General features: G+C 38.6%; 1 protein-coding gene across 1 annotated transcript; it reads right to left on the bottom strand.

Moving 5' to 3' along the window:
• Positions 1-580: 580 nt before the first annotated feature.
• kcnj3a (potassium inwardly rectifying channel subfamily J member 3a) lies at positions 581-24815 on the bottom strand. The gene is made up of 3 exons (XM_068703663.1): positions 23298-24815; positions 22139-22355; positions 581-5017 (listed from the first exon to the last, which is right to left on the bottom strand). Exons 1-3 carry the CDS (start codon positions 23973-23975, stop codon positions 4422-4424), a joined length of 1491 nt encoding a protein of 496 aa, XP_068559764.1. The 5' UTR covers positions 23976-24815; the 3' UTR covers positions 581-4421.
• Between the last annotated feature and the right edge of the window lie 1467 nt (positions 24816-26282).

Raw genomic sequence — 26282 nt, 5'->3', positions numbered from 1 at the left:
GACATGTCAATCCGATACACACACACACACACACACTTCATACAGTGCTGGGCGGAGGTGAGAAAGTTAGATTTTTTTGACGTTTCTACTTTTCATGTGTGAAACTATGTGCAATACAAACGCCTTCCAGGAAAAACTGTCCGAAAGTGTGAATGGTTATCCCCATATTAAAAGGAGTATTGCATGCATCTCCCACGGCCGACTTTTCTTTACAAGTGAGACAGTTTGAAAAACACTTTGGCTTTCCAACATGTTGGACGTCGTCCTAACCAGCTCTTTTTGAGAGTAAACCAACATTAAAGAATTTTATGCCTCAGAAGTCAGTATCCTTACCACTTGATGATCCATATGGAAGACATAGAAATAAGAAGTAACTGTTCTTGTTTTGCAGAGAGTCTTAGTATTACAGTACATACATACACGCATACAGTACCAACCCACACAGACATACAGTACATTCTGTATATTGTCATTTTATTCTGACATAAGCCTTGTTGTCTGACTCCTTAGGACTTTGACAAGAAATAGCGATGACAAATTTATGCTTTACTGTTTGTATTTTTGATATGTTTCACTTTTAACATTACAGGAGACAAGCCTTTTAGGATAAGTTGCAGAGGGCCGAGTGTGAACTTCCAGGACAGAGCTGCAAACGTCAGTTGGTTATAGAGAGGACAAACAAAGATAAACACCATCCAAAGCTTAATAGGCATCCAGTACCTCATTATGCTCACTGTTGATTGATGATTGGAAAATCACTGTTCATGCGGAGGGGCTCAGCAAACTGTCAATTGGATGGTTAAAAACTAAAAAAACTTTTAATAAACATGGGCTAATACATATAACATTTTTCCTTTTTTTAAATGATATGATGACAGACATGTTGCATCTGAAATGGTCAACCAGGCTGCAAGGGAAATATAGCAAACCATTGTAACTATGGGAAGCAATTTGTCTTGTTTTGCAGTGTGTTGTACAGTGCAAAGTCACCAACAGTTCAGTCTTATGTTGCACCATTCTTCATATGCGATGCGTCATAACCATCTTGACGCTGACACATAGTGATGTGGTGAGAGAAGTGTTCAAACAGCCAGTCAACATGCCATATGTAATTTTGAATGTTCAATGAAGTTTCTCTCTTATTGTCCTTTATAACAACAAAGTAGAGTTTTATTTAGATAAAATGTCTACCTTGGAAAACTTTTTCCAAAGTAAATAGATTTGATTGTGTGAATCAATTGGATTCCGTAGAAGTTGTGAAGGGAAATAGAAAATGCTGATCTTTCAGTGTAAATTGTGTTTCATTTGTCCTGTAATCTGCAAGCAACACCAGCTGTTTCTTTGCTGCAGGCTGAGTCTGTGTCAGATAATATTTGTCAAGAAACCTGATTATGGAAATTATCAAGATATCCCTCAAAGAATTAAATTTTTTTATGGAATTTTAACAAGATTTTAAACTCTGAATAACCCTTTTCTTGCCTCCTACTACAATCCTCCCACATTTTCAAATACACTTCAGTTAATAATTTTAGTATTTAAATGCTATTTCTGTGGAGAGGCATTAATGGCCCTGCTGAAGAGACCTCACATCACAGAGGACAAAAACAGAACAACAAAAAAACTAAACAAAGTGACATCTAGAGCAAAGCTCTCCTTAGTGGTAAAGGGCAAGGGTTTTCTGGCAGAGCAAGTGCTGATTTAACGTGGCTTTAAGAGATTTGCACCCAATCTCCAAGGAGTCAGAGGATAATGCCATCAGCAGTTTTGCTATTTTGATCCATGGAGTTTATTTGAGAGATTCAGAAGAAGAGGTTTTCTTAAGATAAAAACAGCATTAACCCATCTGCCCGTGATACCTACAGTCATGGCACTGACTTATCTCCACAAGTCCTTTAAGGTACCTCCTGAACCACAGTTTATTATTTACATTGCGTATTTGACAGCAACAAAGGGTGTACTGTGAAATATGACCAGCAGCAGTGATTACACAGGCACAATAATAAAAGACTTCTCGCAGTGACACTGGCTCTGTTTCGATGTGGAATCCTTTATCTGGCACAGTTTTGCTCCAGATTTAGAAATAGATCACATCAATTTGCAGTCCTGCATGTGTTGTCAATAAGGCAAGATAAACGTACAAAAATAGCAAGAGCAATCCATTATTAATGTTGTATCTTTTGTGTTTTTGAAAAAAGGTCTGCAGACTTTACCACTGATTCTAAAAAGATACAATCGCCTGCATCTCTGCTCCTGAGATTTTTGATAGGGTTTTGGTCCAGTTATCTACTAGAACACATGTTCAGTATCAGTCGGCATAGAAAGTCATCATCCATTGTATATCATTTTTTACTGGGGCTTTTTGTCTCATCTTACTAAATGCATATAATACATGCACATGTCCTCGGAGACATTTACAAAGAAAACATTTACTAAAAAAATAATAGATGCTATTGAAATTATGGTGTGGATTAATGCCTTGTTGCTTTCCAAGAAATAATTGAAAACATTTTGAAATTAGAAGGAGATTGATACCACTCTCACATCTGTACAATAAAATTTAAGCTACAGCCAGCAGCCGGTTAGCTTAGCTTAGCATAACCACAGGGGAAACCGCTAGTTTGACTCCGTCCAAAGGTTACAAAATCTGCCTATCAGCATCTCTAAAGCTCACTGATTAACATGTTATATCAAGAAAAATTACAACAACAAAAAAAACCAATAGTAAACAATTTGCCATTTCACAAGGAGTTATGTGTTGTTTTAAAACTTTAGTTTTTGTACAGATTAAAATACATGAATTGAACATGACATCTTAAACAAACAAGATGTAACATGTCAAAAAGTGGGCTGTAGAGTGAATGGTAGATGGACTTTTTTCACCCTTGGATAGAGCCAAGCTAGCTGATGTAAAGTCTGTAGTCTAGGTTAAGCTTTAAATCAAAGTTGTTATGTGCATAGTGATTTGAATATGCGTAGGTTTTGGCTAATATCAGATTTATGTATCAGGTAGATTCACTCGCACTGCCAATGCCGGATCTTTACAGTGAGGTAAGCATGTTGTTGGTCTGTCATCATTTTGACCGCCCCCTGTAATAAGTAATACATTTTACGGGTAAAGCATGCACTACATCTAGTCAAAGTAGCAAGATGCTAAACAGTTAGGTTAGATCTTTATTCCTGAAGAGATTGGGTATCATACAATGTATATGATGCACTTAGAGAAAACCAGATTTTATGGCATGGATTCAGTAAACAGAATGAATATGGGGCTGTGGTAGACCCTGTGGCTATATAAAGATTATAGTCATTATAATATTATTGCTTTCATCACAAAGGAGGCAGATTATGGGCCCTTAAGACAAAGGTTATGATTTCCTCACAGGGCCCACCTCTAAATCTAACAAGTAACACCTAAGTTGAAATTCTAATTGAGTGTCTTTTATGAATGACCACACAGCCCTACTATATATTTAGGTTGATTTTGTTATATGATGAAACAAATAAATTGCACACAGAACTACTGTCCTAAGCAGTTGATTTATGAGAAAAATGCCCATAAATGCTGTCTAATATCACAGGGTGTTATATAATGATTGCTTTGTGCTTATCAAGTAAAAGTATTGACTCTTTCAACTTAAGTGTTACTTTAATAAGCAAGTGAAAATTTTGTGGGATTGTGCCCACTTCAGACAGGTCATATGATGCCAATAATACATTTTCAAATGCAAAATGCATCATCCAGCAACATATTCTGTATTTGATCAACTCATAAAGTCATAAAATTGCACATGATAAAATAGTCTATATTATGAAATACCAAAAATCCAGCTGTGAACAAACATGAAAATGGAAACAAGGTAATATAATTAAGGCTAAACATCTTTGTCTATTACCTTTGTATAGCTAAGTCAATAAGAGGAGCATGCAATCAACGTAACATTGCCACAATTTTACATTAAACAACAAAAGCAATCAACTCAAAACAAATGTATGTGCCTTTCGTCACCACAAATTAGAACCATGTAATGTAAGTTTTCCACGTTGTAAATCATATGGCTTTGTGCAATTTTTCACTGTCTGTAAAATCACAGATGGAATTGTTTTTGTAAAATGATATATCAATAAATGTCATGCCAAAAATTATTGAGATTCTGCTCTACATGCGCTGTTTCTTACATGCCAGATTGTGCTAATTGTACATCATCCTAAAAAAAATATCAGAGGTCTTTCATAGCATGTACACTTACATCCAGGGAAAAATGTGCTCAATTCCATCACCCTACTTTATATAAGGTATATGTGCACATTTTCTACATTTCTTTTCATATAAGAATATTGTCCATTAATAAATTAGGGATAGTACAAGGACTTCAGGTAGGGAAACAAAGGTGGATGGCATAAGTTAAAATATGTTGCCTGCTCTATGTAAAGCGATCTGAATTCATCTTTCTGAGTTTGGGCGGCAGGTGTCCGTCCATCCTGCCCCCTCCTCCCCCAGCCAGTCGCTGCAGTTTGGGAGGTAAGTCCGCCACGGACTTACTCATGGGCTCCGTGTTGATCTTGGAGCTCTTACCCATCAGCTTATCATCAGAGACGCCTGGAACAGAGCTGATTCGCTGCAGCTTCATGGGCAGGTCTCCAAAGCTGTAAGTCATCTCCGAGGTGGTGGAACTCATCCTTAGTAGCTTCTTGGGCAGGCCTTCCCGCCCTGTGATCTTCTGGAGCTTGGTGGGCAGCTTGGTGGTGCTGTCATTGTCCTCCAGGGTCTCCAGGCAGTCCAGAGAGCTGTTCTTCTCCCCGCTGTTGCACAGGGAAGGAGCCATGAGGGGCGAGGAGAGGAGCAGAGCCTCTTCCTGCTCCTTCACACTGTATGGAGGGGTGGGCACCTCGAATGTAGCGTGGAACTGAGAGTAGTCCACCTTGAAGAAGCCTTCCTCCAAGGAGATAACCGGGAAGAAGCGGTGTCCCCACAGAACCTCATCCTCGGTGTAAGACGTCCTCGCTTGGCAGGTCATCCCTGTTAAAAAGAAGAAAGAAAAAAACATAAAAAAGACCATTAAGTGGATGAATTGTCAGATTTATTTCTACAAGTTCATTTTGAGGCCTCAAAAACGATGGCAAATTATGTGTCACTCTTGGCACAGATCAACCCAATAAAGACGAAGAAGAAATGTTTCATGACTCTAGTCAACAACAGAGGCCTGATTTAATTATATGATTGGCATTGTTCCATAAGAATCAACAAAACGCTATTTACCAGGATTCTTGCCATTTCACATCACAAAGCAAACAATATTGCAAACGAAAGTGCCTCAATGAATAAGTACTTAATGCATTACAGAGCCAGCTGCCTAAATAAAGCTTAATGGATTATTTTTTTAAAATAATTTCCTGCCTAACTTGAAAGATAATTAAAAATGATTTGTTGTATGTGTTTTATAAGAATGCCTATTTATTCATTCATAAAAGACCCAATTCATTCTGAAATTACCGTTCATAAGGAACTGGCAATGCAATTAAAAATGTGATATTAACATATTCCTTCTGTTTTGTTTACCTGAGCTTCCACATTAGTGCATAAAAAGACAACCCTGAACACAAACACACACCTGGGCTTTGTGTATCGGCTGACACCGTGTTTCATTTATAACTTAACTGTGTAGAAGAGACTGAGATCATTCTCACGTGTAAGGCAACATCAGGCATGACTTTAACAATGCTTTCCTAACTTTGTAAAACAAAACGTAACAAATAAATACATAGATACAATTTTACTGAATTGTTATTTCTTACTAAAAGAATAAATCATATATTAGCAATTTGTTAAAGAAATCTTCAGACTTAACAGGAATTACATTTACAGTGTAAACAGCTTTAATGTAGCAACAAGTGGGTCAAGTTGGACTAATATAATGTATATAAAAATGTAATTGAATTGAATAGATCGACCCCGTCATTCATGATATCCGATCCAGCTATTTGAGTCGGTATATCTTTAACTGACCGACCCACTGACAAAGTGATGCTACAGTTCAAAACTGCTTCACCACATCACCTCTTATATTACTTAACAGTTCAGTCCACACCTTTAGCTTGGCTGGTAACCACAAAAGATAGAGGATTAAGATAATCAAACTGCAAGAGTAACAGCTGCAGGCAAAGGCTTCAGGAGGTCTAGCTCATACTAAATTTTCTTTTGAGCTTTCTGACACAAGAAAGGAAACCCAATTAAATCCAAAACATAAAAAAGCTACATGAAGTATCTGTTACATAACATTGTTCAGCTGGAGAAAAGCCAAAGTGAGTCTTACAATTTAGTAAAAGCGTTAATTTCTCTCATTTGCCGACTACAAATTAAAACGAGATATCGTATTAAGCATTTTCTGGGTTTGTGTGTATACCCGTTAAGTATGCTTTGAAAATTCGGCACAAGATAGAAGAGATTGATACACTTCAAGCAAATGTTCCCTCACACAAGACTCTGAATTAAATCCCTTCTTAAAAACTCCCCTCATGTCTTTGGAAGCAAATTAATGCAATTAGCAAAATCATGAATGATTAACAAAAAAAGTTATTGGATGCTTATTAGTGATTACTCATCACCACTATTCATTAGCTGCTAGCTGCCTGTGCATTATATCATGCTACATTGCTCACAGCAAAGCCCCATTCCTCTTGGCATAGTTAATATTCTGATGAAAACACAACTTTCTTACCGAAAGTGAGCAAAGAAAAATCTATAATTAGGTTCACATCTTAAACAAAACCCTAAATTGGTTATATCAGTCCCAAAAGCCCTTATTTTAGCAAAGAGGAATGGCTGGGGGCACTCATGTTAAGACTTGTTGAAATCCATTAGGAAATCAATGACGGCAGCTTATTATCAAATGTTTTAATTACCAGCTTAATATTGTTCTGGCAGCGACAGTTGGGTCAAAACGGGGATGAAGCGCTCGCTCACAGTCAGACACCGCTGATGATTGTGAGGATGTCATCATCGAAACTGGAGGCATCTGTGATTCCACCCTATTCCCAAGGTCATAAAATAATTCACTGATAACAGCTCGGCACACAATCGCAGATGTGCAAGAGACTGAACATCAAGTGCGTTCTGGGTATTCACAGTATTACTTCTGCACTATTGCTTTGCAGTCCCGGAGCCTTTAGGCATATGGAAGTGTGTTGCAGCGAATAAAGCGGGCAAAGCTAATGAGAGCTTTAGGGCCAAAGTGCTTTGAGAGTTAAGTGTGAATGGAAATCTTATTGCATTGTGAGCCTTTTTAAACGGCCTCCTGCCGAAACATAGTCACCTTTGATCATCAACAGGTTACATTTAGTGATTCTGGTGTAAAGTGCTCTCTGTTTTGGTTTTAAAACAGCTACTTAACCACCACCAGAAGTCAGCTGTACCTGCTTTATTGAATAGTACAGTCGATGCTGCAATATTAACTGGACATCCGTACAGTAAACACAAGGCTAGAATGTCAATAGTTATACTTTGATGGTGCATGATAAGGAAAAACGTTGGAACAAGTGAAATGAAATTGTGCCTGAGGCAAAAGGTTGCTACAGTAATACACAAGACCCAAATAGATTCATCTTACATCTATTAATAATGCTCTATTGTTCCTGCAGATGGTGTAGGAGTTACTGTAAGACGTCAGTCTCTGGAAAGACATGAACCCTGCTGGCCTGGGGCTCAATCCCCCTTCTCCAGAGCCACTCAACCCCACAAAAAAGAGGAAGAAATCTCACTGATGTGGATGGTCTAATTAACTGTACCCTTCTTCAAAAACTAACAATGGCACTAGACTTAATCATGGTCGTTAATATGCATTTACTTTCAATACATTATTCAAGAGCTGATGCCTGAGCCGTTGCATAATTGCAGACATAGTTGCATCACATATGTACAATTGTGTTGATAAAGACCAGCTGCTCTGCTAACACCCACATTCATATGGCACGCAGTATAACAGACACAGCAACAACAGTGAACAGCGTGCCTCCACTTTCAGGCCATGACACAGTTTGAAACGTGATGGAAATGTACTCATTATGTGGAGAAACATGATCGACAAAGACCTTGAGATCAAATAGAGTACAATTTACCAGCTAAAAATAGCACAAAACATTAAAACCAGTTATATTTTCTCCAGTTGCTGAATGTAATTCCTAAAATAGGAATCCAGTCAAAAGAGAATACCCATATCGGTGTGTATTTCGTATTACTGGCAAAGGCTTATGTAACTCAAAAATACACGCCTGCCCAGGACTCAGTGTTTCTATGGAAACAAAACTGTAGGAATGTGTGCATGCGACAGCCATAAACCTCTTCACTGCTGAGTTTGGTCAAAAGTAACAGTGGCAACACAAAACAAAAGTCTCTCTCTCAGATCACGACATCCAAACTCAACTCAAAATGGATTTTCCATTCAGGGAAGGGTGAACTCATCCTTATGGCTCCAGAGTCAGATCAAAATGTTTTTACTGTCTCTGAAACGTGACCTTTTATGACACAAGAGGTAAATCACAGACTGACTTCTCATCAGTGAAGCACAAAACGATTTTCTCCCTTGTCATCTATCATATTGTTTTACATCTGTGTCATCTTCATGGCACCACATTCGATATCATGTGAGCCATGCGTCATAAACAACATTCCTGTCCTATCTCTGCTGCTGTTTGCTGCTGGCAACATGTAACTGAAGGACATTACACCAGTGAAGTAGAAGTACCTTAGATGTGTGGTGTGCAGTGTTTTCACAGCCAGTTAGAGGTGTTGGTAACATCAGTTAACATACAGTATGTCAAAAATGTAAAAACCAAACAAGCACACACAGCTTCAGTTATTTTTTATACACACTTTTTATACTCTGGAGGTACACTTGGCTATATATATATATTTAGATCTTTTATAATGTTTTTGCCTTTCCCAAATCGTACAAGGAGCGCTGCGGTAACAATGTATTCAACCACTCGACCATCAGGACACTCCACACTTGGCTATATTCAGTATAATAGCAAATTAGAATATTAATATACTGGCCTGAAATTACATCATTACATTCATCAAGTTCTAAAGAAAAACAGTTCAAAAACAAGAAGCTTTTTTCCAAAATTACAAAATTAATCAGCAATAATTTTGACAATCAGATGATCTATGATTTTGTAACCAAAATGCAAAACAAATGCCAGTTTCAGCTGGATATTCTGCTTCTATTTTCTTATATTATATTAAGTTATATTTTGGGGTATTGCTTGTTGGAGACAAAACAATTTGAAGGTGTTAACTTGGATGTTTGTTGTGGGATTTAAAAAAAAAATATTCTGATGATATTTTACAAACCAAAAAAAATTATATGAATCTGGAGGTAATTGTACACAATTATTAAGATACATTTTTGCTGCAGCTCTAACCAGAATCAAAAAACAAGCAAAAAACAATCAACACACATGGAGATTGATTAATTTTTCTACTCATTAACAACAACAACAACAACAACAACAAATACTCCACAAGCTCTATTCAGGCCAAGAGAAATGCTGAAGAAACCAGGAGGGAATAACATCATTGGAATCGATGAAGAGGCAATTCCTCATTCAACCCATTAGGACAGAAATGTGAAAGTCTGTGGATCCAGTACACTTCTCAGTAAATGGTTATCTGTTCCCCTTTGTGATAAGCCAATACCAATACATTTCAAATCGATGGAGTGGTCCTTCTCAATAAAGTGATGCACAATAAGAGATTCTGTACCACCTTGAGTAAACAGTAATGTTTTGGTTGTGGTTTACCAAACACATATGTTCCAGGGTCAAACAAACACATTTGTGAGTTAAAAGAAATCCTTGTGCAGATAATGATTCCGTAAGAGACAGATTACCACACAGTCTTTCCTGCTAGAAGTTTTATCAATATGTGAGGGTATTTGAAGGCTCGGTTGTGTGTTACACAATAATCAAATTACATAAGTAGTAGAAAAAGTCCCAGAAAAAGAAAAAATGATTATAGTACTTTCAGGTGAAAATCCTGCATTCAAAAATTACTTCAAAGTGCACTAATCAATAATTGTACATTAAAAGTTCATAAAAATGTGTAATGTGAAAGGGGTCACTTGTTGTATCAAACCACAGAAAAAGTGTTTTTTCAGTATCTTTACTGTTTTGATTCATTCTCATCTTTCTCAGTCATTTCCAGCAGCACCAGCAGGAGTGAAACAGCTCTGAGAACCCTCTGTACTGTACACTACCTGCACCAAACAGCTGACAGACACAGTTAGCGACTAGCTAGGGAACATATTGGAGCATTTAGCAGCTAAAGGGCCATATAGATTTCTCTGTCTCCTCAAGAGTTGCTGGAGACCTTTAGACCTTAACAGACTTAAAGGAAAGTAAATAGTGGACTTCCTTTTCCCAGGTGGCCAGAATCACAACTATGATAGAATGCTAATGTTGCTCTAAGCCTGCTGTAGATACAATTAGCCACCTGTTTGCTCACATATTTACTATAACAACGTTGTAAGGAGTAGATATGTCAATGTTGTGATTACAGCTTGCAAGCAAAGCTCAAAAACATAAATCAATACCGCCATAAGTAACAGAAACAAATATTAGAGTAAAATGTACTTAAATAAAAAAACATTTATAAATGGATCGCTTAAACATCTGTAATGGTCAACCTGTCACATACTGCAGTTCTTATTTTTACATTTTACTGTTGAGATTAAACGTGTATTGTTGCTGTTAGGTAAAAACCGTGTCTCTCCAATTTGGGGCTTTTCCAACTTTCAGATGGATTAGTGTTTCTCTCATGATCATTTATTATTTTTTTCACATCTACTACAAAATAACAAAAACCTAAAAGGGAAGTAAGAATTACAATCAAATTATGAACAAATAACTTTTTCGATATGTTGTCCAATTTTTTTTTTATAAAGCACAAAAAGAAAAAAAGAAAATAATACAAAACATCTCGTAGATCAAAAATTAATAAAGTAGAAAGGATATGTAACGGCAACACAATTAGATAATAAATACTGAAAATGAAAATTGCAAAATTGCTAATAATGTGATATATCCAGAGCTGCTCCATGAATTCTCCGTCCATTTTTTTTCATAAAACTATATCTTCAGTATAATGGATGGGATGATCTGACTGACTAGCCAATGCAAATCTTAATCCTACACAAGTGTGAAATCCCATCAGAAGTCCCTCATCGCTGAAGTTCACCAGGCAGTTTACTGCTTTCATACTGTATGCAATAACCATGTGACAGCATGAGCGGCATTAGAATAATCCTCTGCTGAATCCACGAATTCAAGACAGATGTAAAAAAAAAAAGAAAAAGAAGCATCTCATTGAAGGTAACTTCAGAGAGGAAATAGCAAAATAATAAAATATATAAAAAATAAAAAATCATAGAATAAACATGTTCTGTATCAATGTGTGACATTTTTCTGCCATCTTACTTACAATCATGTTTTTAAATGAGGCATAACTCAAACTCAAATGTTGTTGTTTTTTTTAAGTGAATGAAGTGGACTTTGGGAATGACTACACAGCACTGAGATGGGATGTCTGTCTGGAGATTACAGGTGCTCTATCTGCACTGTACAGTGTTATGCAATATTTCACAGACTCCGATCTGATTCCATTATAGACTGAAAAAAAAAGCCAAAGAGGCAGGAAGTGTCAAGAATAAAACTTTGAGATTAAGATGCCCAGAAGCCATCTCAGCTTGAGACTCTAAATAAATGCACTTTCCTTTGATAACACAGAGCTGTTTGCTTCTCAGGTCCAACAAAGTGAAGCAGCCGTGCAGTCAGGAGAGTGACAGCGGAGATAAAATGGGTTCTTTGGGGGTTGGAAAAGCACTGTAAACTCTAAGGCAGCCTGCCAGTGTTTCTTGATAGTAGCTAAAAAAAAACTATAGCCTAAGTGGTATTCACTGACTCTTGTCTAAAAGAAGCTCATCCAGGTTGTAGAAGGATCATATCCGTTTGGTGCCTGGCTCAATCAAATTCTCAGCTGCAGATCTGTACTTGACACAGTGAGAACAGAGAAAAGTCAGAGGCCAGACCTGAGAGCAGAGATCTATTTATTTCTGCTCTGTCACACCATCTAGGCAGAGTCTCAAGCTAGATGTTCTTTTCCTTGTTTTTCTTAAATTGGTGCTATTATATGATTCAACTGCTGAAGGCACCAAGCAAGTGATGCTCAAAATTGACGGTGAAAATTAAGGGTTAGTCAAATGACTTCTCTAGATGAACTCCTAAAAAGAGAATCACTGAAAAAGGAAGGTGGGCATCAAAGCGTTCTTTGCAACCTCTTATTTTGTGACATAATCACAAATAACCTCCATCTTTCTGTCTTTCTGTCTGCCTCTTATTCTTTCACCAATCACCCAAATGGTCACACACACACACACACACACACACACACACACACACGCACACACACGCACTCATCATTGCAGTGCTGTCAGCAAAGTCCCCTGACTGTCTATCACACTGTGGAATCAGCTGAAGTGTTGTGTGTGAGAAAAATGCGTGCAAAAATAAGCATGTAAATCTGGATACAGAGCACCGCCACACACCACCGTCCAAGATTCATCCAGCTCTCATTGTCGGGCACTCGCTGCGGCCAAGGGTGTCCACAAAATGCCTTTGCTGCATCGCTGGATTGTGAGGCGCAGCAATTAATTCCAGGCAATTATCCTGTTCTTCACATTGCAAAACAGGAAGCAGAATTCCCCTTTGTCTTGTTTCGGGATCTGCGTAACAACATATTAAGCTGCTGCGCTGAATGCGGTACTGTAAAGCTGAAGGAGAGTTGAATACGAGGATGCTGGATGGTGCGTTTAAGCTTACTGAAGAGAGGAACGTTCAATTCACAGGTCTGAATAACGTGCTTCTTAGTAGTTTGGCTTTTTACAACTGACTCGTTACTCTGTTCAATGTAATGTTACAAAGGATAATACAATACCTACGTATAATAATGTAAAACAAAATAATTTTCATACAGATACTGTTATTGTGGCCACAATCCTGTCTGATCATCTGTTTCTATGGTGACCAGTGGTAAAGTGTAGAGAAATCCACAAGCCTTCAGTGACCTGTTTTTCACAGTTTTACTTTTTCAAAGATGGAAATAAGTCCCCTCCCTCTGTTAAATACTGTATTCCAATGTGATCCATTTGCAGCTCTGGTGTTTATTCCACATACAGCACTGGCTGAGCAATGAGAGCAAGGAGGAAGCTGATGGAGGGAAAAGGCAGGGGAAGTGCACTGCTGTGGGGGAGGGGAGAGCCTGGATGCTGAAGCAATTGCTTGAGTGTGGAGGCTGTTGGAAAGGGAAGGGAATCGGAGCAGGGGCTGCCAACCATCTCCACACAAGGTGGGATGTCAGGCGGGCTAGAGGAACATATGGCAGTAGGCCATTAACTCAGCCAGGAGAGCACATATTACCAAGTGAAGGCAATCTCAATACTGCTGTAAAGGGAACCAGTTGAGCATAAAAGCACTTGATGGATTTCCTTTAGGCCAAACGACCACTATTGGTCATACAGGAAAAAAACCATGATATCCAAACCAAATGGAGCTATGACTGACTTTCTCCTCATTTTGTATTGAGTGCAGAAATGATCAGAAAAACATTTTCTCTCCATAAAACAGGCTGAGTGAGTGAGAGCTCTAATCTCATATTGATCTTGAGTATTAAATCTACTTAAGTCATGAAGAGGAGTTACAGCTGAAAGCGGGGACACAAAAGAGGGAATTTTTAAGCCTTAAGAGATCTCAGACTTAGGTGGTGCTAAAGAGAAGTAACTCGCTGATAAGAAAGCATCCCTCTTGTTTTATCAAGTTTGTCACTTGAGTGTGAGAGCAGATTATTCTAGTAAATTCCAGCATGTCTGAGTGACAAAAACAGAAAGAGAGGAGTCCCTAAGGAGGGACTTGCTAGAAGAAAGGTCTTAAGAATAACGTGTTCATGTGGCTCTGTGTTTAGGCCGCAGGATTGATTCACCCGCACTTAAGAGACGGTCGCAGCCCAACCAATCAATGCTGCCATTGACCAACACTGCAAGTGCATCACCTTCCTCATGACCTCTTAGGCAAGTGGAGCCACAATTTTATCTCAATTATGGCCATGTAACACTTTGCCCTAAGTGTCCATCCTCCATGTAGACAGGGGTTAATAGCGAGGTCTACAGTTTGTGTTATTAATTACCAAAAACAGCACGGGGCACACGTCTTCTAAGATAAAGACAACCAGAACCTAGTCAATTATTTCTAACTCTTCTCAGCGTGACATGAAGACTGAGGCGTTATTGGTGTATGCATTTCTGGTGTTTTGGTCACAACAGTTCATCCCAGGTCTGCCACCACACCTCACCTCTGCCGGTGATTTATTGCCATCCAACACTGACTTGACAAATCCCTAAAGACACAATTACCTTGCTCCCCCTTGGGAAGCCAGCACAGTTCATCTAAAAGGGATAATGAATCCAGGATGTCATCGCCGGTTCGTTGTAATGCCCATTTTGTGGAGTTCATCCCCAGTGCAATTATTGTATGTACAGTAGACATAATAGGTAAATCTCACAGATGCGTTCCTAGAATACCCCTGTTTGTTTATCTAAAATTAGTAAAGTTAATTTCAGCCTTACTCAAAGCAGCATGCAAGCTCCAGCAAACAGGGCTGCCCTTGCGTAATGAGTGTAATGAGTTGTTCAGCAGATGCCAGTATACAGTGGGTGGACAAAATATCATGAACACTTTCATAATGTAATCATATCCAACAGTTTTGCAACAAATCTTTTGTGAAGCTAAGGTTCAGTTAATTTGGAGACTTTATGAGGTGTTGACTCGTCTCTGTGGTGATTTTGAGAGTGTATTTTTTCTGGTTGTTGCAATGAACTGAATTACATTGTAAATATAGCTATATATAATAGTATATATATATATATATATATATATATATATATAAAATAATATATAATATACAGTATATGTAGTATACGGTCTACTACAATCCAGTATAGCAACACTATAATAAAGACTCATAAAATGGAACATACTATTCTTTTTAGGACTATTATAATATATTTAATTTGATTATATAGATTTTCATAATTTGATATCCATTCCATAATAATATAATGTACTATAGCATTTTAAATATATTACTTAAGCAAACCTCTGAAATCATTTCAAATGTCATTTCAAAGTAAAGGAAAGTGTATTAGTATATCATTGCATTCAAGTCCAACGATGAAAAATGTGTTGTTGATTAAGTCAAATGAACCAAACGTACGAAACACATTTTAAGTGAGCTGTAAGGTATCCAACATGGGGCTTAACGCTAGACAGGTGGAGCTCAACTGGGACAGACACTCTCTTCTGAGTTCTCACCCTGAGCACATTAGATTTAATTGGAAACTCATGCTCTCACCTGATCTGCAGCCTAAGCTTCCCCACTGAACCCTCTTTAACTCTTTGACCCTCATGGCTGCAACAGGGACAGCCGCACCAGGAAGGGAGGACACACTCACGGTGTAATGACTCAGAATGAATTACGCTCAGTTTCTCCAGAGGACGGCACGGTCTTGGCTCATATCCGGGGTTCACTTGCACCACTGTTTACTTAAGCTCTGGAGCTCCTGATGTCAGGCGACCCCAGACCTCCGGGGTTAGGACCTCTTACTGATATGATTGAAACTATTAGGCCTCCGGCACAATAGAAAGTTCTCCATTTTCATTTCAATTACTGCTACTGATGATAAAACACAGATCGGGCCATGACATAGACTGCTCTGCTAATCAGTGGCAATAGGCGTTTCAAATGAATTATGCTGACTGGCTGGACGGAGCAATTATTATTCTTAATAACATCTAAATATACACGTTATGTGTATTTGTTGCACAACAGTTACTTAATTGAAGCTGTGATGATTATCATATAACAACATTATAATTAGGTCAGGTAATTACTTTTTTATTTACCTAAACTGAGTGACAAGAATCTCTTTAATGCCTTTTTTAAATAAAGAATTAATATATTTGATCGTATATTATTCTAGATCTTAGATCTAAATATTTTAAGCTTTTTTTCCCCTAACACTTTAATACTACACAGGTCTCAGGTCTAAACACAGATTTCATTTAAAAGATAGAGTGGCACAGTTTCAAATACTAAGCATACAGGTAGGCGATTCATTATTCAGATACTGCATTTATGCACACATGAATAAACATTACCAGTTGATCCAGTCTATATGCAACTAACCCCCTGCCACCCACACTCATTTGAAAATGAGCAGATAGCTGGGATATTCTATTTTTTATTCCATAACACTGCCTTGTAGCAGTATGAAAAAGAGTGGGCTGACAGAAATCTTTCAAAATAATCAAAATCAACGCGAGACGTTATCGAACAGAAGATACTTTTTTTATCGTCTTTCCATAATTTGCCTCATAACCAAATCATGAGATGAAGTGGGACGCTGTGTTTCGTGTACATCACACATTCAGCAGAAAATCATTTAGAAACATGGGGATTATTAGTTAGTTCGGTAAGCAGTGAATGTTTGCCTGCGGTACAAATGTGCTGTGTCACCAAAAGAGTGAAATAAAGTCTATCTGAAAATTCTCTGAGCAAACTAATTCAAACGTTTAAATAAACGACAAGACAGCAGACTTTATCATGAAGTTCACTTCCTAAAAAACCTTGTAAAAAAACATGTCTAAATATGACTTATTTGCAGCGTTTTATGCATTTCACGGCAAGTGTAATGATCACACTGCACACATTTGCATGAAAGTCACATCTCTCTGAAAAGAAAAGAGGTTTGTGTTGATGATAGAGTTTATCCTCATGAATTATTGCTTTTCGAAGCTGATGAGTAAATTTAAAAACACTTTGCAGAGCTGGTGAAGATCTGCGACTATGTGAGACCCCAAACACTATACAAAATTTCAGGGATAGACTGATGTGCTGACAAACCTCTTTCTGTTGAATGAGTGAGTGAGTTCCTCGCAAAATAAATCATCAGCTTGTTTATGCTTGTTGGTTATTATTTCCTGGTCTTAAATTATATAATACACATTAGATTAGATCTTCAGCATACGGGATCTGCAGCGTTCAGATAGGAGTGTTGTGGTGTAACTGCATCATGTACAAATCCGACACTGAAAATCATTACACTGATTAGTTTCATGGATGGAGGAACCTAAACGTCTGTTGCTGGCAGCTACAGTTTATTTTGGGTTCCCAAGAATCAGCTCCACTAATGAACAGATTGCCTCTGGCTTGGTTTTTAAGCCTTTGCAGAGTTGAACAGCATTACTGGTGTTAATGGGACACTTGTCTAAACTTCTGATGTATTTTAAGTTGGTAGTAGTTCAGAATCAGCTGGTGAGTCAAAGTCAGGTCAAGCTCTGTAGTGGTGCATTGTAAAAGACCCTATATGTCTATCAATATGTTACCATATCAAAATGTGTTCATGATAAACTTGATATATTTAGAAGAGGCCCTTTGGTTGGTAGAAACAATTCAATAAATGATATCTGGATTACTTTTAGCTGCTCCTGGTATTGTGCATGCTGGCTCACTGTGACATTAAGTGCATTTCATTCCACCTGCTTTTATGCACATTTTAAAAAAACTAAAAGTGTAACCCTCCCCCAACAAAAGAATTCTAAATATTACTCTTGGCTGACTGGGATAAGTTGGAGTATCGATAAAAAAAGGATAGCTCCAAAGTATAATTGGAAACAGACTTAGCATAAATAAATGATATATGAGTATATGGAACAAACATAAATACCATATTTCCATCATGTTTTCTACATTGTTAACCACCGTTTGAGGTTTGACTGGCGTTCTTTTTATTACGTCACCCTCTTCTTCTGCAATGGTCTGTTAGCAACAGGCTGGAGAATTAACGCCACAAGCTGATTCTCTTCATGCACTGACTCCTAATATTTGCACAACAGTGATGGATGGAAACACAAATTAATTTTCTTTTGCAGATTTCCTGAAAATTTCCTGAAAAATGCATTTGCTGTGAGTTCCAATACCCATACTATTTAGTATGCCAGAAAAATTTGCAGTAAAAAGAAAAAGTATGCTATTCGTAATGCAGAGTCAGATGGGAACTTAGCTACTGTCACGGCTTCCTGAGACGCTATAGAACTGAGTCATGGTTAATGTCATTAGCTGACCCAGTATGCGGTGCGGGAAGAGCCGCCCCTACTCTGCCTTTGATTGGCTACAGGCTACTAAACATTACTGTTAGCCTAACCGTGATGCTAACCGACCCTTCGAAGAACTAGACAGGCCACGGGAACTCACGTTTTGTTCCATTAGTCCGTTAGGCTACCCGGTTACCAGCAAACAATGGTAATATTTCTTTATTATTTACAATTTCCATATATTATTTCATGAATAAATTCACTTCTGATCATTGTTGAGGTGAGAAATAAACTTTGTAGATTTTGAATATTGTCAGTTTTAATAAAATGTAAAATTGATATTATTGATAATATGAATTTATTATTATTATGGTAGTCTCTGATAAGCCCCACTGTGCTCTGCTCCTCAACAATAGAACCACACAGCAGGGTCTGTGGGCCTGACAATAGGACATTTTAAAAAAGCATACAATAATTGTAAAAATTAATAAAATAAAACACTTCATTCAGACAAAGTCAACCTTCGAACTACAGGAACAATAACGTGTGCTGCTGTAGCAGAGTTAGGACAAAGTTAGCAGCTAGTAGTCAATCAGAGGTAGAGTGGGGGCAGGTCTTCCAGCAAAGCACACCGAGTAGAACGGAACATACGCAGAACAGATCAAGCAGCTGAGACGGATCGGATACTGACACTGACCTGTTCTTTTGATTCTCCAAAGAAAAAACAGTCTGTGAAAAAAAAAAGCCTGTGAGCACTTATTACAGAGTTACACAGTGTTTTTCTATGGTATGAGTGATACATTTATGTAATGTTACTGGGGTGATAAGCGTGGATTGTGAACGTACAATGCGCAGGACTTTGACACTATAGGCCAGATTGTTGATTTTGCTGACACGCTCAGAGTGAACATTTGTGATTTTCCAATTTTTCATTATGTTGATAAAAAGCATAGTTTGGTTGCTGTTGCAAGTAAGCAGAATATTAACAGAATTTATTGTGCACAATATCATGTTATAAAAAAAAAGAATATTGCATTTGTTCAGCAGACTCCACCATACTACAAGTGAGCAGAAGTTACTGCACTGCGGACTCTGTGAGAATGTAGAAGCGTATTGTCCAACCATAAAATCTAGTAGCTATTTATTTTTGTCACAAAATTTTAATTTATTTTATTAATTGTATTGATCATCATTTTTTACCAGGCTGCAGTCATTACTTGTTATTCACTCTGGCCGTGTTCAATTCCTCTTTTGTTATCCAACCAAAAATCAATGCCTGCAATGCACAAATAATGCAGGAGTAACTGAGCTTGGTGTTATTGTGCTGAGATTCACATTAACAAAGCAACAAGGGGATGACGCGCTCACACATAGAGCCTTACATGTATATTTGCTCTGTAGCCAATGACACTGTAGTAACTCTATACTTGTTGGGGAGTGATGTGGTTTGTGTTGCTTTTATTGATTGTTATTGTGTCAGACATTATCCCTGTTATTGCTGTTAACTCAATCAAAACGTGTTACTACAGGCTTCTTGTTTGTGCTTTTCTTTCTTACAGCTATCGTGTTTCGCAGGGCAAGCATTCAGATGGCATGTACAGTACAGAGCAGTACAGTACATTAATTGCAACGTGATGTAAAGCCAATTCATCCACAGCAGCTCAACGATACCACAAAGCCACAACTGGCATTAGTCCAGAAGAAAATCTGCTGCTACCAGACATACATGTCTCATTTGGATGGTGTGTCTTACTCAGGTGGTGATCAAAAACACATCGGGCTCCTCTTCAAAAGGAATAAGAAATAGCTCATGTCTTTTTATACAATGTAGAGGCCACAGCAAAATGGACCCATTCTATATCTGCGCTGTTCCAAGATACACACATTTTTCTCTTTTCTTGTGTATAAAGAAAACTTCAGTCAGTCCAAAATATTAGATATAATAAATGCAGAACAAAAGGTTACTGTGTCAAAAAGGGTACACTGTTGTTTGTTATTATCTAGTAGGAAGGACACCGAGACAATGATTGTGTAGCTTTAATCTGTAGTGGAAAGTACTTTAACTTGTGTTCCAGACAACGGTTTTCCACACATAACAAAAACAACAACAACCTAGATCTGGGGAGTTGGGCAGGTTCTTCACTAGTAAACACCAAGCCTCATAAATATTTCATCTTATTCTTTCTCTGCTGTAACACCTGTTCTGGCAAGCACTTCTTGGTACAGTAACGCCTCCGTGTGCTTTTCATATTTCAGAAGAGATCCTCCTTAATACCGCGCCATGTTGTCAACAAAGAAATTTCATTTATTGTTTGGCATTGCATGTTTGCCTGTTTTATTACTGAAATTGTGTTATGATTCCTATACTATAGGAATAAATACAACCTAAGTTTAGGTGCAGTGCTGCAATCCTGAATACTCAAGGAGAGGTTGCCATGGAAACAGAGTTACATTGGCCAGGAATGAAAGCGTCTGAGGATTTAGACTTTCACTGTACATACATTTTTAACCATAGATTGTATTTACATCAGCCTTTTCCACCGATTTCACATAACCACAACTGCTCCGCCGTGCAGACATTTCTGTGACGTAAAAACGTGAGCAGAACATTCCCAAAGCAACCAGTTCAATCAAAACTGAGATTGTGACTATAATAATTGATACGAGGACACGTGCTTCTGTGGCAGTCACTGTCGTACTAAAAATATACTAATATACCAACAATAATTCAGTCACATCGCCACAATGAATATTTCCATGCCTTAAAACCAAAGCAACCTGTACACAACAGCAATTTTACAATTACTCTCATCAAAAAAACTACAGGAAACTACATGTTTACTGGTAATTAATTGGATTAATAGATAATCAACTGAGAGAAAGAAGAAACAAAGAAAGAAACATCAGGTGTTTAAACAGCAGATCAATTTATGTTGGACATATCCAACACTTAACCCAAACTCATACTCCACATTGTAATACATTAACATCTATATGCACCATGCTTGAGAATATGTCAAATCTCATCAAATTGACATAAATGCTTCAGTAATAGACTGAAGAATCTTTACCTGAATTACATCTCAACTGCAGAATTACTTAAATGAAAGTGCATTAAATGATTAAAACTATCTATTAGGAACTGAAGATCTTTGCTAATTGCTGTCTGCTGTGTCAGTCTTCCTGTCACATCTCCACATGCTGTTTTCTCTGAACCAACCTATTACAACTGCTCCTCTGTTCACTCCGTAATCCTAAAGGAGCTCTCCCTACACTATTTCAGCTGTGTCAAATAAACGGTTGAATTCAAAATGACCACAGTGGAGAATTTTACTCGGGGCATTACTCATCTTGTGGAAATGGAATTCCCTAATTCCAAAGGGACCTTAGAAAGCAAATTATTATCCCCTCAGAGAAAAGCAGCCACGAGGTAAGTGCTGCACGGCCACAAAGGCGGAGGAATGGAATTTGTTTCAGATGAGAAAAAGAAAATGTATATAGCCTAACATTGACCCTGCTGAAGTTTGAAATAGTTCCACAGCTCTCATGTGGCTAAAATCTTGGCTCAACTTCCCCCAAAACCCAGAAGGTGTTTTAATGTATGGATTAAAAACTGGTTCACTCAATGCCTGCAACACAAAATGGATCATCTACGATGTATAATGTTCACCACTGCTATTACTTGCGTCTATGTGTGCCGCATAAGCAAAAATCAATAAAATGCAATAAAAGGGTCAATAGTGTGTCCATTTGGATGTGTTAACACCTATGATAGAGGTCAAATTTATCCATGAGATTTGTTGCAGAAATCGATATTGCAGCACCTCAAAACATTGTAAAGACAACACATCGTCAGCTAGCCTGCAGCCACAACATGCAGCAAAACAAGCTCTCAATGTTTAACAGCAGGCCTATATAATGCATGTTTGCTTTTACTCACCTGTGGTCTCTACTATTCCTTCCAGTATCACCACAATTTCAAACTGCTCTGTTTGCATGGACCTCTGGGAGAGGTCGTAGAAGGGGCTTTTGGTGTCAATCACATGGCAGATCGTGAGTGGTGAGACGAGGAAGAGCTGGTCTGCCCCAGTACTGAAACCCACGTCCAGCTCCAACTGATCCAGCGGAAGAAACTCGCCCTCGGGTGTCTGGCGAGACTAAGGAAGCGTACAGGATGAGACAGAGACAGAGATGTTGAGTGGGGGAAGGAAGGGGGAAGACAGACTCATCTACAGCATATCAGAGCCTTTGTTGGAGCTTTTCACATGTATATGTAATCAGAGCAACCAATCAGCATATCAGAAAAAAATTATATAATTTTCTTAATTGACATTGTCAAGAATATCCAAATTAGAATGTGATTTGATGTACCACTGGGACTTAAAATGTGTCATATTTGACAGAACTGAATCAAATCCACTGCTTTAAATGTATTGTTTTCTCTGGATTTGTCTGCCTTATAAATTACCTGCTGTGTCAGCACATGGAAATTAGAATTTACAAAACTGTTTTAATAATTTAGATGGAGATGTTACAGTGGGCATTGGCGGAAACTGAGTTTATACTTACCTTAAACTTTTTGGAAGCCTGCATTTAATTCCCTACATTATTACTCTATTCCTATACATTACATAATAATTGGTGCATATTTGTATTGTAGAGCATTTCAAAGTTTGTATACATTTACTAAGGACTTTTGTGAAGCCAGGAGGTGGACAGCAAGGCAATCCATAGATGATGTTCTCCTAATAAGGGACAACAGCACATTTATAGAAGTTGTAACACATTACCATTTTAAAACAGTTGGCATATGAACAACGTGTTCTTCTCGAGTTCTGATGTAGGGACAGGAAAACCTCTTGGCAAACTTGACAGATTTCCCCCATCAGTTTTGGAAAATATGTCTTGGTGACTTATGGTCTATTTGTATTTATTTGCAACATTGTAGTCATGGCTTAGTGTTAAGAGTGGGCTTGAATGTCAGTGTGTAGGCCTTTCAGCATCCTAAAAAAAAAAAGAGGCATGGACTGAGCCATGATAAACAAAGGGAATAGAACTAAAACAGTCAATGCATCCCGACTAAAAGTAGCATCACTTACTTTCAGCAATTTGCAGCGGATCTGTGCAGAGACCATATGGCTGTTACGCAGGTTGCCGACCCTGAACATGAGAGTTAGTTTTCCATCTCGCATAGAAATCACCGCGTGTTCACTGAACATTAACGTCTCGGCCCTTTTCTTGGGCTGAGACATCTTGATGAACATGCAGCCGATCAAGAAGGCATCGACAATTGATCCGAGGATCGACTGGAAAAGAAAGAGAATGATCCCCTCGGGACATTTGTCTGTGATGTATCTGTAACCATATCCTATAGTGGCCTCGGTCTCTATGAAGAAGAGAAAGGCTGAGGGAAAGTTATAGACATTGGCCACACATGGAGTGTACTTGTCATTGTGGGCTCTGTTGAGGTCTCCTCTGATGTATGCGATGCACCACCACATAGAGGCCATGAAGAGCCAAGCGACTGTGTAGGTGAGGATGAAAATAAATAGATTCCAGCGCCATTTCAAATCTACTAGTGTTGTGAATAAGTCTGAGAGGTATCTACTGGTTTCACCACCCAGGTTCCCATGCTGGACGTTACATCGCCCGTTCTTGTCCACGAACCGCTGCCTCTTCCTCTTTTTCTCTGGGGGAGGCTGGTTGAATCCAGACCCGCTAGATGAGGTGGTCACTACCTGATAATCGTCCCCAAATTTCTTTCGAAGTGCAGACATACTACGATGGCAGCAGCGAAAGAAATAACAAAGGATTCAGTGAAATAAAAAAAAGTCTGGGTTGTAGTTGCTGCAGTCGTTAATGCCCGTGCGCAATGTCTCCTCTTTGGAAATAAGGCAATAAAAGTGTACTGTCTTCGCCCCAGTTAGTCTTGCACCGTCCTCTTTCGCCACACGCTACTGTTGCTACACTCTACAGCCATGAAATGTCAATAATGGAAGAGTAGATTACAAACCCCGAAGATGGAAGCCATATGAAATAAATAAGCGACCCACAGGATAAGGTATCCAAACGCGCCAGTCACAGTCCAGGTTTATCAGTTGCTGCGTCGTGGATTACTCATCGCCCCCGAAGGTTGGGGCTATATCGACCTGTTCAGAACTGTACTCACAGAGTAAGTTTTCATACGAAAGTTAAAAATCCTTCCACGGTCCAAAAAACACCAATATCTCCGCGTAATTAGTCGCTGGAAACTGTTTCCAGGATGAAACGTCTCTGTGCGCACTTGCGTCTGTGTTGGATATGATTCGGTTTCCAGCCCTTCCTTTGTAATCTGTATACATATGAGATGAGTTGCATCCAAGCATCTGAATGTAAAAAAATGACGAGATGGAGGAAGAAAATCACTGTCCCACTGTCGTCATTTTTGGCTGCGCGCATCGACGCTGATTAACAGGCTCTTTTCGGGCACCTATTCCCTTCTCTTAGAGAAATGTCGACTGGATTCTCATGGTTCAGCGGTAGAGATCTACCAGACGCTCTTTTGGCCGCTTAGATCCCCTTTTCCCGTCGATTTCCCTGCGCGGCTCCTGCGCACTTGAACAGCTCCAGTGATGCACTCACTGTTGCCTAGTGGTACTACAAAGACAGACAATTTGGAGGAGGAGGGAAGAGGGTTCGCCTGATTTGACAGTTTTTTTTTTTCCAGTGATCAAATATGTGTAACTGCAGCCAAGATGTCATGATGACTTTCAAATAATCCCACTAAACGCCACGTTTAGCCTTTACCAAGATAATAAACAGAATGCTGGCTCTTTATAGCATTACCAAATTGGTTTATATGATTATAAAAATGTGGAAAATAAAATAGCAGTATTTCACAGCTTCATCTCTATATTGCAAAGACACTGCCACGAAGCATCCTGGTGTACAAATATTTCCAGTGTTCACCTAACTTCCTCTCCAATATATATTAGTTCAAGGTAATGTAATGAAAAAAATGTCCTGCATCTGTAGTGGACATTTACAAATGCGCCTTGTTTACCGGTTGTTCTTCTGGGTCACCCGTGACCCCTCTTCTATCCCATGGGTGACTGCACCCACTTTATCCAGTGAATGCTATACACAAGGGATCTCAACAGAGTGACACGTTTTGCAGGAAAGCTGCTGACACTCACAGCAAACTGTATTAGATCTCAGGGGGGACAAAGAGCTGCAACCAACCTGGATGCGCTGCTCAGAATTCACTCATCGTATTACCAAGATCATGGCCACAGAGGAATACACCCACACCATAGTTACCCAGGTTTACACGCTGTCTCTCAAACACACATGAGGCAGGACAAACAACATACCAGCACCTCTCTCACACACAGTTTAGCACCCTCAGCCCCTCTACCTTTCTGTTTCCCTTTCCACTTGATATTGTGCTGTTGTGTGGTGCACTAAATCAGCATGTTCTGGCAAAATTTCTCCCTGTTAAAAGCACAATTACCTCTTAATTAAAGAGTCACTGATGACTGCAGCTTTGAAATTTACATGTACATTTTATTTATCAATTGATTTTAATGCAGACAGTTTTAGCTAGAGACAAGGAGACAGCAGCGAAGCAGTTTGGGGATCAATTTTGGTCATTTTCACTTGAAAGAGTAAATCTCAGTAGATAAATAAATGAAAAACTCTTTCAATTAAACCTCCTTACTTCTGAATCAAGCGCATAAGTCATCCACTAGATACGGTTACTTGCACCACACAAAACTCCATGTGAATATCAAGCATAGCTCTTTTTTATACTCTGTTGTCATGTCATGCAACATCCGCTGATCTTTTATATGTCAAGATATACTGTATATTTCTACAGCAGCTCGTTTCCTTTAATCTGTAACCATTTTAGGATCCAGTTTTTCAGCTCACAGGAATCAATATGCTGTAAAGTCAGTCTGGTTCCAAGCAAAATCTACCTCTCCTATTATCCTGCAACTTCCTGTGGTTTACCGCATGATATTCCACGTTCAGTCTGAGCTCAGAGTGCCCTACTGTACAAATGGTAGCTTCTAAAAACAGCACTAAGGCCTGACATAACCGTT

This window comes from Cebidichthys violaceus, unplaced genomic scaffold (assembly GCF_023349555.1).
Source record: "Cebidichthys violaceus isolate CVI_PGR_0920_01 unplaced genomic scaffold, fCebVio1.0.p SCAF_11, whole genome shotgun sequence".
Lineage (NCBI taxonomy): Eukaryota > Metazoa > Chordata > Actinopteri > Perciformes > Stichaeidae > Cebidichthys > Cebidichthys violaceus.
This window is presented reverse-complemented; position numbering and strand designations above follow the sequence as displayed.